Raw genomic sequence first — 12,487 nt, 5'->3', positions numbered from 1 at the left:
CATATTGCTTAACCTTTTGGAAAAAATGAAAACTCAAATAATGAGTATGATTTCCCATCATTAAGTTGACCAATTTTTGCTTTTTTAATGATAACATCCAAGGCATGATGAAACAGGCAGTCTTATACTTTGCCAATCTACCTGTTGAATAGGCAACCTTTTAGAAAAGTAATCTAGAAAACATTTATTAAGATTTAAACTATACTTACAATCTCACTTTAAAGAACCTACCCTACTAATTTAAAAGCATCTGTATATAAGGTTGTGGTCTATAATGTTTATTGAAGTATTAACTGTGGTGGTGAAACATTGAAAACAACCTCAATGGTGTGTCCACCAAAAGGAAAGTAATTGAGAAAAATGACATACTATGGAACATCTGTTCTATGAGTGATTATTCAGCTATTATAGATTGATATACATGTGTGTGTGTATAATATGGAGAGATGTCTATGAGAGGTTAAATGGAAAAAGTTGAATAATGTAAATAAAAATAGATGAAAAACTCCTTACATAGGAATATGTAAGTTTATATGTGTATGTATGAGAAACTTAGACCCTAGTTCACACCACCTTGGAGAGATGTCAAGGCTGTGAAGAGGGTGAGGTTTATTACTTATACTTCTCTGTACTTTGGATTGGTCCAGGAGTATTATTGCTTTTATTTTGAAGGGTATAGCAGAGATTGATATTTGCCTATCCAACATTCATTCTTTTCATTTCCATAGTAACAGAAATCTGTTGCCACTGAGAATAAAAGATTACATTTACCATTCCTTTTGTTGCCAAATATGTCCATGTAATCAAGTGCTCGTCAGTGGGATGTATTAGATGCTTTACGTGGAACTTCAAAGAAAGCTCCTTATAATGGAGAAAGTGAGTCCTTTTTTTTTCTTTTTGTCTGCTGCCTGGAATGTGGATGCAATGGCTAGAGCACTAGCAGCCATTTAGACCATGAAGTTATCTGGAGGATGATGGTAGAGCAGGAAAAAGGAGCCTAGATTTCTGATGACACTGTGGAACCATTGCAATGACTCTAAGCTAGTTACTTTTGCACTTGCTTTGTGTGAGTAAGAAATACTTCAATCTTGACTTAACTGTTGTTACTTTGTGATGTTATATCCAGACAAATATAATCCTTAATAATACAAAAGGAAAAACCTAATAAAGCATTTAACAAAGAAAAAAATATCCCTGTTGACCACTTTCCCCACTTTCTAGAGTGATGTTGGAGATAGAGTCTGCAGCCTTCTAGGTAAATTTATAAGATCTGAAATAGGGTTATGTGTTTCTAAAACAATACAGCCTTGGGAAAAATCACACATGTCTACTTATTATTCTAACTTAAAATCTCACTTTAACCATCTAATACACTCTATAAACATTTATTCTAAAATTTTTCAATTCCTCCAGTAATATTTTATCTTTTTATAATCAAGTCCTTTATTACCCAAAAATTCCCCAGGTCATAAAATAGGTTCTCAATGCTTGCAATATTTCCTGGCACTTGTTCAGTTCAGTAAAATGATCAATGAATTAAAAACCCAATGGAGTTTCTGCAGAAGCCAACGATGGCATGGCACCTCTTTTGTGGCATGTGTGAAATCTGCCCATCACTATACACATTTTTCTGCAATATGGCACTTTGTCCTTATGTCCATTTCATACGTGGTGTTCAATGTGCTGGGAATGTTGGGAAAATTATTCCTTTTTAGGGTCTACCCATATAGAATCACAATTTTAAACCTATTAAGAGGCTTCAGAGATCATCTCATTTTTAAGTCCTTCATTTTACACAAAAGGAAACTGAGGCCTAGAAAGGTCACTTGATTTTCTTAGAATAACCAGCTGGTTAATGACAGGTCCAGAATTGGAATCCAAGGGTCTGACTTCAGATTCTAGGTTCTAAAATTTGTTTCTTCTGTTAATTGATTCTATCATGGTAGATTCAAGGGGGGAAAAGTCACTTTTTTTTTCCTTCAAGGTACATCTACCTTTGTATTACAGAATATGCTGTTTTCTGGATGCCATTTAGCTGTTTAGCATCTGAGAGCAAAGAAATGTTTAAAACACCAAAACAATGTGCTCAATAGCATTATGTGGTTAAGAAAAGGCTTTCCTTGTAGATGTTCATAGACCTTCTAGACTGGCTTTCCTCCTGCCTCACCACCACATAGCTAAAGCATGATGCTATTGAGTTCCAAGTTGAGTTTCCATCCTTACATGAAAAGTGAGTTTGGCACAGAGTTTGGTAGAGCTAAGTCTGACCAGCTGCACTCTCAGCCACGAGAAATTAAATGACACAGTGTGGCTGGTTCACAAGTCAGTCGAAGTCTCTTGAAAAGGACCTCAAAAACACATACCAATAAAGGCACGTGAGTGGTCGCCTTTCCATACAAACTAATGCTAATCTTGGAGTCTGAGGTGCCAGGCATGCAGACAAAGCAAGGAAGGTGTCCTTTGTAGTTTAACACCTTGGCAGTTCACATTTCCTCATCAGTTCTGTGAGAGTTTTGGGAGGAAGTGTGCAAATCTGATGCGGTCTGCCAATATCTTGAGTTACATTTGTGTGTCTGTTGGCCAACTTGAAACAAAACAATGGCTTGCTGACTATGTGACTTTATGTATGCCCCATATGTTTTTAAGTTTACAATTCAGTGGTTTTTAATATATTCACAAAATTGTACAACCATCACCACTATCTAATTCTAGAACATTTTCATCATCCCAAAGGAAACTCCATATCCTTTAGCAGTCACTGCCAGTTCTACCTCCCTTCAGCTCCTGGCAAAACCACTAATTGCTATTGTGTCTCTATGGGTTTGCCTATCTTGGACATTTCAAATAAGTGAAATTGTATGATACGTGGTCTTTGGTGTCTGCCTCTTTTACTCAGCATGATGTTCTCAAGCTTCATCTATGTTACAGCATATACCAGTACTTCATTCTTTTATATGCCCTGTACTTTTTTTTAAAGGGTGTTTCTTTTAAAAAGGCTCAATGCTAAGTATTCCTTCATAGAAACCTTTGCTATTCTTGGAGGAAAAACAGTTAGCCAAGATAATCTATATAGAGTTCTGGCTTGACAGATTAATATTAACATATTGATAAAAAAAAGAAAAAATTAAGCCCCAATAATTAAGAACTGGCAAAAATAAAAGAGCTTGTGGGAACATAAAATTATCATCTGAATATAGAGATCTTTCTTTATAACCTTAGTGAAAAAAAAGGGATTTGTTGAATTAGCACATTAGGATTTTTAATTTAAGTTTTTATCATCCGGCAAACTTTTTGCAAGCCTGAATCGACACATGGCTCTCTGTCAGACAAAAAGAGAAGGGTAAAAAGGAGCACGAGGCTGCAGCTGAATTTAGAAAGTTAGAGGTGTTCTCATAGCCATATGAGATGGACAGGAGATTCCTTCCAGTAGTCAGAGAGCAGAGTGCAGACAACAGATGTGAGAAAGGTCCCTGTAGCTGTCAAGTCCCAGCATCCTTGCGCTGAAGAAGGGGAGGTGCCAAAACGACTTGTCGAAAGGCACTATAAAAGCCCTGGACTTCTCCCCAGCGGCTTGTCACACTGACCTGCACCATCTCTCCACTGCTCGTGGGGTTTCTGTCAGCTAGCACTGGAGGGGAGCAAATTCTTTGGAGAATAACATTTTACTGTGGTCATGCCAGAACCCATTAAGAAAGAGGGTAAGACTAATCCGTACATCTTTTTGTTGTGCTTTTAAATACAGTGTATTTACTTTGATATTTACTTTCAGACAAAGATCCAATTTCTTAAATAGGCTATCAAATCATAAAATCACTGTGATTTTAGGAAAAGATCCTGTAGAGGAAACAGACCAGAGGAGAAATATAGGAAGAGTATAACCAACTGAAAAATATCTGATAATGATGGTTTATGAAGGAATAATGACTAAAAATGATCAAGTTATAATGTCATTCAATTGAAAGGGTCGTTTAAGGCTGTTGATTGTTCATGATGAGCAGATTGCATTTTCAAGTGTGTTTTCTTAGGTTTAGTCACAAATTGTTCACCATATATTTGCAATTTGTTGGGGGTGGGAGAGGCTTGAATATTAAATGGATAATAAATCTGATCATGATTTCAAAAGGAATTTGTGACAATATTTCCAGATTTGCTTTTTTTTTTTCACAAGAAGACATTTAAAATAAGCAGATGCAGGAACTTCTAGCTTTTATAACAGTGTTTTTGAAGCTTTATTAGTTATTACATTAAATTCTTGCATGGAAAAAGAATCACACTCCAGTAAGAGAGAATATCTTTGAATGTCACTGGTAGATTGTATTCTTTAATGAGGTTATTAGGAGTAGATAATTTCATACTATGTAGCCTTTTTAAAATAATTAAGCTGAAGATATGAAAATGTTCTTCATTAGAAGAACTGCTTCCTCCAATAGAGTTTCTCCTTTCTCCAAAAAACCATATCAAAAAATTATTAATTAATAAGAAATAAATTGGAATTAGAAACTACTAGAATGACTAATGAAAAACAGAAGTTAACACAAGTTCCCTGAGTTTCATTTCTGGTGAGAATATCTTTTTAAAATATTATTTTATTCATGTGAGTCTTCCTTAGTGCTGAGTGACTATTTTTGACTTGTGCAAATAAAAGCAAAAAAAAAAAAGATTAGCAGGCAACAGACTAGTATTTAGTGTTTACATTTTTAATTATTAAAACTGCTTTCAACTATTATTTTGAAGTATCTTGAAAAAGATGCTAGATGTTGAACCAAAGATGAAATGCTGCATATTATCAAAAGTCGTTGAAATGTATTTTCTTTATGTAATTAAGTAACCAGTGTTGACAGGCTGTGGTGATCAGTTTACAGGCTGGCTTTTCTTAGTGGTAGAGGGCATTGATGGATGAGGTCTTCCACCCAAAATAACCACACCAAATGCATGCATTAATATGGGAACTTAATCCTGACTACCAGGCAGCGAGTCCAACCCTGCTAAAGTGTCTTATTTGTAATGCAAATGATTTACATGTGTATTAAGTGTCCTTTTTATTTGATCTGCCACTTGACTAGCCTCTTCAAGGCTTATTTGGATGAAACGCGTTCTACGTTTCCTGACTGAAGACAGAATGTTGTTGTAATTCTTCTGCCTGTACTGGATGAATTTGCATCTGTTGTTTTAAAACTCGATTGAAAAATGACAAGAAAGCTGAGAAACTAATAAATCAGATGGCAGACTGTAGAGCCTATAAAATGAATTCAGTTATTCTGATTGCTAGATGTGATAGCTCTCTTCTTTGACAACCCAATCTGCTCCATTCTACTTTTAGAGGCAATGAAATTTTAGAGCTACAAAGAGGAAAATATCTTTAACTTCAGCAGACCCCATTCCAAAATATGTATTTTTTTCTTTTGAATAAATCAACACAGACACCAAAGTCCCCATCATCTCCTTTTGCTATAAAAGCACTGTTGATATTCTGTGAAGGCATCCCCACACCCAGCACAGTAATTTTATACTCAGATTATTTGGTTCGTTTAAATTTGCATAGTGGGGAGTGGGGATAAAATGAGAGTTACTGATATTTTTTAAATCCTTTGAGGAAGTCCAGAGATAATTTGTTTCCTTATCCAGCAGAACTGATTCTTAAAGGAACTGCACCTGGAAAAGTTTTCCGGGTGACCCCACTGCATTTTAATATTGTTAACATCAGAAGCATAAGGGGTGTGGCAATTCCAAAACTATTATGGTCCTTGCCACCTTCTCCTGATTGATTTTATTCTCACTGGGGTTGGTTTTGTCCCATATAAGCATCCCTCTAAAAGATAGCCACCAGACCAATTTCTCAGTCATTCTAAACTATCTGCAGAAAGAACAGGGCCCTCCAGCCCCCACAGATCTTATTACTCTCTTCTCCAGCTGGAAAAGCCATGCCCAGGAAGGACATGACCACCAGCTGTGATGGTGGAGAGGCTGCATGGACTGGTTTGGCCCTCCTGGGACCTGGCAACTCTTCAAAAGACACTGAGTTTTCAGCACCTGGAGGTGTGCAAGATCTCTCTCAACTGTCCCCGAGTCCACAGTGACCTAGTTCTGGGAGCTTCACATTAGGTCTTGGGGGAGCTGGACCTTCTAAGGAGGAGGAGGAGGAAGGACAGGTGTAACTTTGGACCTCCAGGAGGAAGTCTAGTGGAAGTAATTACTCAACAGGCCTCACTTAGGCCTTTGATAAAATTCTGGCTGCCTCAATAACCCCTTTGGGAGGAAGAAAATATGAATTTTAGGGAGTAACCACTCCTGCTCACCCTCTTCTCCACCTCATCAGCTGTGTATTCTCTGGAGAACTACATTACTTGTACTGTCAGTTCCAGATAAAAGCCCTATATTATACTTTGGATCCATGCAGAACCTAAAGCCTAGTAAAACTGAGTTATTCGAATCAAACAGAGCGGATGTGGAAGGAAGTTACAGATGCGTGGGAATCTCCCAGACTGCCTTGCTGATGCATTCATTTACATAACAACCCTTAATTGAGCACTTACTGTGACCTGGCATTTCAGAGACCTCTACAACATGATCTCTGTGCAAAAAGCCCTCATGGTTAAGTGTCTCTGGATTCTGTGTAAATAAATCCCCTTTTACTGGGAATTTCTCTTTTCTTGTCAGGAAGTAATTTTATCAACATGAAATTAGAAAACTGCAACAGCTTTTCTTCTGTGGTAGAATCTCTCATGGTTTAAAAATACTATGAATGGCTCCTAAACCCATAAAGATGATTTCCTCAGAATTTTATCTCTGCAATATGTGATGATTAAAACATTAAAGCCTGTTTCTTTATCATACTTAGACATTTGTTAACTAGAAATATTGTCATCTAAAACACTGAGTTGAGGCCTTAACAAGAATTTCAGTTTTTGTTAGGTGCTGTATGAGGCCCTATTTTATTTCATATACTTTACTTGTAGGGAAAAGGCAGAAGTTCCTCCTTGGTCCTTGGGTGCCAGTCACGAAACCTTGGGAGAGATGCTATAGCTTTCTCATCTTCCACATAGAACCTCTTCTTAAAAACTCAAACATATGACAAAATATAGGTCCTTATACAACCATAATTTTAAGGGGCCATTCTACTAACCTCAGGAATCAAAGGTATGGTATTGTTGCTGCAGATTCTTTTGCTATAATCATATACAAGATCTATCTAATCTATGTTGGTCTTTTTCACTAGGAAAAGGTGGAAATATGGTAACGGTGAATAACTTGTCTTCAGTCCATAATTTTTCCTTCTCTGTAACTTTCTTTCTTGATTCGTAGCGATTTCTTCACATGTGGAAGTTCTGTTAAGCCCAACAGCTATCTGAACCTAGAGCAGGATTCATCACCTTTGCCTAATTCTCGGCATTGCTCAAGGCTTGGTCATCATCAGAAAGGGTGTCCTGCTGATGGAATACCTTCCTCCCATATTTACTCCCTGACCTTCAGTTTCCACCTGTGTGAGACTGGATGGCCTATTTCAAACACCAACATAAATTTGTCTTTGGCAAAGTCATCATATATAGAATATTACCTTGCCCTGAAATTGGGGGAAAGTTCATTTGTAGGAAGTAAGGGAAAGAACAGAAGAGAGAGGAGCTAGTGTATCAAGGGCAATTATTTTCCTCCAAACTTTGAGTAGTTCATTCAGGCCAAGCTAAAGATGTGGATGAGAAATAAAGGAGACATATGAATGAATGCCGCAGTATTTTTTTCCCTTAAAAATATGTTTGCCATGCTGTACTGGAGATGTATGGTATAGATTTGAGCTCTCTGGTGGAACAATGAATACTCTGGGGCAAATGCGCACTAGAGGGGCTTAAAGCTTGGCAAAATTATTCTTTTTTAGTAGCCTGCGTTTATGACTGTCTGCACCTGTTAGGAAGATAAATAAAGGACTGGCCAATTCTTTCCTCTCAAGCGTCCTAAATATATCGCTTTGAAAAACTTTGCAAACACAAATTCTATCCTTGCTTCTCATCCAATCTGAAGCAGTCCCCCTGAGCCTTTTGGAGAGCTGTGAGGTCAGGGGTAAGGGAGTTCCTAAGATGAACACAGGTAGAGTCAGGCTCTCTGTCAGGTCGGAGGGACAGAAGAGAAGAAGGGAATCACTTACAATCCTTGTTTCTCTGAGTGGCTCCCTTTATTTTGATCATGAGAAATGGCTTTGAGACATTTATATTTTAGGTCCCTTATGGACACACAATTCACAGTTTCCTTATTTGTAATGACATGAATGTTGGAATAAACTACTCAGGCTGATGTTGCTTTTAAGAAATGCTTGGGCACAAAAATAATCTTTTTAAAAACTTGAGCAAATATGAAAAAGTGTTTTTGCAACACATTTGTAAACAAATGCATTTGTCTTTTAAATTTTAGAGATTTGTGGGATGAGGCTCCTGGGAAGGAAATGAGTGCTCTTGTTTTTACAGCCCTAGAAAGCATTTCTGGTATTTTTCCTTACATTTCCTCTGACTGTTTTAAAATGTATTCATAGGAACTTTTTGGACACACAGAGAATTTTTATTATTGTTAATAATTACTATTTTTATCTGCACTCCTTAATTAGTCTTTGAAACCTATATTAAGAGACACAAAATACTCTCGACAGTCCATGACTTCTGTGGTAATTCTAGACCTCCTCTCTAGACATACTTGGGTGTGTTAGATAATAGGGAACAGGATTAAAGCTCATGCAATCAAAAATGAGCAGAAAAATATTTTAATTTCATGTGTGCAACTGAGAGGATGTGGTCATGTCTTTGTTCTTATTCCTTATCAATTCTTGATGAGAACAGAAGCCTTTTCTGGAGTCCTTAGATGGTCCAAGAGTGTTACACCCTAGGGAAACCCAGTAAAGAAGTAGACAGGTAGTTACTGAATTGCAGTGTTTTGAGGTAGGGTAATCATGAAGTAGCTATTGTTTACTCAAGAGCAGTGCCCTAAAATTTGAAAACATAGTGATTAGGAATATGAAACTATGAAAAAAAAGGAAAGACTTTATCACTTCATTTCCTACATGTATGCAAACTGTCTCCTAACCAGAGAGAACAGGGCTCCTATCCCCACAGCTAGATAGCCCCAAAATACCAAAAATATCAAAATAACAATATTGTCTGCTCTGTTCTGCATGGATAGGCCCAGTTTTAATTTACAAAGAGTACATTTATTTTGGACAGCCACACAGATAGGCAACAAGCCAAATTTCAGGGCGTTCCTATTCATGGGGTAGATTATTTATGGACTTTCCATTCTTATATCATGGGTAATGCAATATTTATGCATTTCCAGAGCAAAATTTTAGATTCCATCAAATAAGGGCATGAAGTGGTTGATTTGGCAAAGAATGAGATCAGGATCATTTAACCACATGCTTTTTTGTCTCAATACGAGTTCAGAAAAAGCTAACTGTAATCTTACTTTCATTATGTCTTTCAAGTCTGAAATCCACTTTAATAAGTCTTTGGCCCTTTTTAGTCCCTTAGGAACCTTTCTATGGGCCAATTTGGCACATCAATACAACACCTAAAATTACGTTTATTAACATGTCAGATGTTAGATCTTATGATTTTGTTTTACTCATCTTTTGACTTGTACTTTAGATATTTACAAGAACCTAGAGCTAATGTATTTTCTTTTTCTCCAAAATTATCCAATTCTTCATCTCCATAGTTTCAAATCTCTATTTAAATTCTGGGAATTCTTTACTTCATCAAATAATAGATTTTGCCTTCTGTGCAATTCTATATATCTTGGAACAGAATGCTCAACTTACAACTAAAAACTCATCTATTTGTATATTCATCTACATTTTAATTTCTCATTTTTTTAGTTAGACATCCTTAGAATTGCTCTGCATATGATACATATTTTGACTTTTTCTTTATGTATATTAAGTAATACTCATTATTAAACATAGTGACATAAACAAAGTATACTATTCATGGAGCATTCTAAACAGTTACCATAACAGATGTGCCATGAACTGAGTTAGTTATGCCTTAATTTCCTCCTCTTTAAAATGTGAAGAATAATAATAGTGCCTAACCTATTTGGTCTTTGCAAGAATGAAATGAGATTATTAAGGTAAAAAGCTCAAAAGAGAACCTAGCACATCCTAACTCAAATATCTCCCTTCTAAAGCAGCAAACTCAGAAACATTGTCTGGCATAAGATGTTAACTGCCTCACATTTAATATAAACTTTGAGGGCATTTCCACCAACACGTAACAACTACTGTAAGGTCCATAACCACGGCTCACCTCCTCACCTTCTGTTAGTATTTATAATACATTCTAAACAGCTGCTGTTACCACAGCCATTACTGCCACCACCATGCATATTTACTTTTTTTTTTTACTTACAGTGAAACATCTTAGCTTTCACCCACAGAAGCTCAGATCAAATAAGAGGCTTGTACTCCAGAGCAGTGTTGTGTTCCCTCTGGAATGTGTCATGTCCATCTGGGCGTCTCCAGCTGTTAGACAGTGATAACCAGTTGTTTCTTCCCTGTTGCCTTGTGGGAGCATGGCCTTTCCCACATAGATGAAAGAGTCCCCTGCACACTGAACAAGTAACTGTATCTGCCACCGAAGGTTATGAAGTTTGGGTTTGTGGGAGTCTTCCTCAGGTCTAAGCATTTCAGAAATAAGCACATAAAGAACTCTCCATGACCACATATGGATATGGTGGGTGATTGATTGAGCCGTGTTTACCGCTGCGGCATTTTATTTTTATGACCCCACCTGGCATCAGGCCTGTCCTTTCTCTATTTTTAAAAAGTCACCCAATATGAGGCCCAGCAATGCCCTGGGGCAGGCCTTTGAGGGATTTATCTGATAACCCTAATCACATATGAGTGATGTGGTTGTCGTGGGACAGACCCCAGGGAAAGACCAAACGAGAGACTAAAGGGTGAAATTGTTGACAATTCAAGTCACTTTTGCAATAACTTCCTTTGACTTGTGCTAAATTATTTTGATTCTTCAAGTTGAGGGAAACTTTTCCCACACCATCTGCCCCATCTATGCCACTCCGGCCCCCATTTGATTCTAACTTCGAAACATAGTAAGAATAATGATGAAGCGGCAGTCACCAGATCTTAGCAAAAGGTTTCATTTCATCCAGGCCCATGTTAACAGTGAGAAGCTATTTGTTGCTTGGTAACACTAACCATATTTTAATCCTCTTCCTGTGTGGAATAACATCTTGAAGTTGGAACATGCATAATTAGAAAGACATAAGAACAATTTGATTAGGAGAGGGAAAAACCCCTGTAGATTCAGGGAAATTCCATCAAGCTGAATAAAGAGTCATTGGAAATTTACATACTTGATGCCCAATTAGACTTCCACTTATTCAGAACCTTACAATACAGTCTTTGGCAATATTTAGCAACAGTAAATGAGTGGATTAAATCAACTGACTCATTTTGATAGCTGGATCCTCTGGAAAAGAGGAGTTTATTTTGTTCTTGAACTTTATTATTTCAACCAGTTTGCATAGAAAGATGCCCAAAATGTAATATATAACTCCTTGCTTTTAAAAACAAAGTATAGTGGATATAATTTAACTTTGTCTGAAACTGCAGGTATCAGTTACTGTGCCAGCTGATATCCTGAGAGCCCAAATTATTGACTTTTGTATTACATGGTATCATATTATTTGTATTTTGAAATTGTGTACCATTTTCCATGGCTTTCCTGTTTTATCCCTTGCAAGAAGGCTGTGGTCCTCTTTTATTACTCTTGTCAGTCAGTATGTGAAACTGTCCGCTTCTCTTCCCTTCATCATTGGACCCCCAAACCAGGTCGTTAATCTGACTGAGCAGCACGGCAGTATGGAGTGTCCAGTAGGACACCGCGGCACCACATTTAAGGAGGCACTCACTCTCAGGGTCTTGCAAGTGCAGAGTCGGCCCCTGAGAATAAGTGCCTCCTTAAATGTTGCTCCCTGGGCACCTGGCCTGCCTCCGCCAGTCCCAGTTCCCAGGCTTATTGAAGACCTAGGCAGGGCTTCTCTTTTGAGTAAAGCACTTGAGCTCTTAAAGCGCAGGACTTGAGGAGCTTGAGACAAATCCATTTTGCTCTCCTGAGACCCTTTTAATTTGCTGGCCAGCAGCTGTTATGTGTATAAGTGAGTTTGTTAGCCAGCTGAATTCTGAACAGGGGAGGTGCTATTAAACACTATTGCTCTTTGTCTCTACTACTGTGGACATAGAAAAATAAGTTATTAAGCTGTCCAAATCAATTTATGGCTTTTATTTTTATTGCTTCCTTCATTGGGTTAATTAAAGCTACAGATTTTTTCCTAAATGAAGCGTACAAAATGAGGTGTGTTATTTTTTTTTAAGTGCACACACATAAAGTAATTTTTAAAGATTTACCATAAATTCTATATGGTCTCAGACTTTTACCCTCAGATGTATTGGCACTCAATAGTTATTGAGAAAACTAAAATATGTTTG

General features: G+C 37.2%; 1 protein-coding gene across 10 annotated transcripts in view; it reads left to right on the top strand.

The window, feature by feature from the left end:
• Window positions 1-3,542: 3,542 nt before the first annotated feature.
• MYBPC1 (myosin binding protein C1) overlaps window positions 3,543-12,487 on the top strand; it is an 83,507-nt gene continuing 74,562 nt past the window's right edge. For all 10 annotated transcript variants that reach the window (XM_036891347.2, XM_036891348.2, XM_036891344.2 and 7 more), the window contains exon 1: window positions 3,543-3,698. In XM_036891347.2, the coding sequence (XP_036747242.2) occupies window positions 3,674-3,698 (25 nt within the window). In that variant the 5' untranslated portion in view covers window positions 3,543-3,673. The remainder of the gene's footprint in view (window positions 3,699-12,487) is intronic.

The sequence above is a fragment of the Manis pentadactyla genome, chromosome 10, assembly GCF_030020395.1.
Source record: "Manis pentadactyla isolate mManPen7 chromosome 10, mManPen7.hap1, whole genome shotgun sequence".
Taxonomy (NCBI): Eukaryota; Metazoa; Chordata; class Mammalia; order Pholidota; family Manidae; genus Manis; species Manis pentadactyla.
The sequence above is the reverse complement of the archived record's forward strand: the minus strand, read 5'-3'. Positions and strand labels throughout refer to the sequence as shown.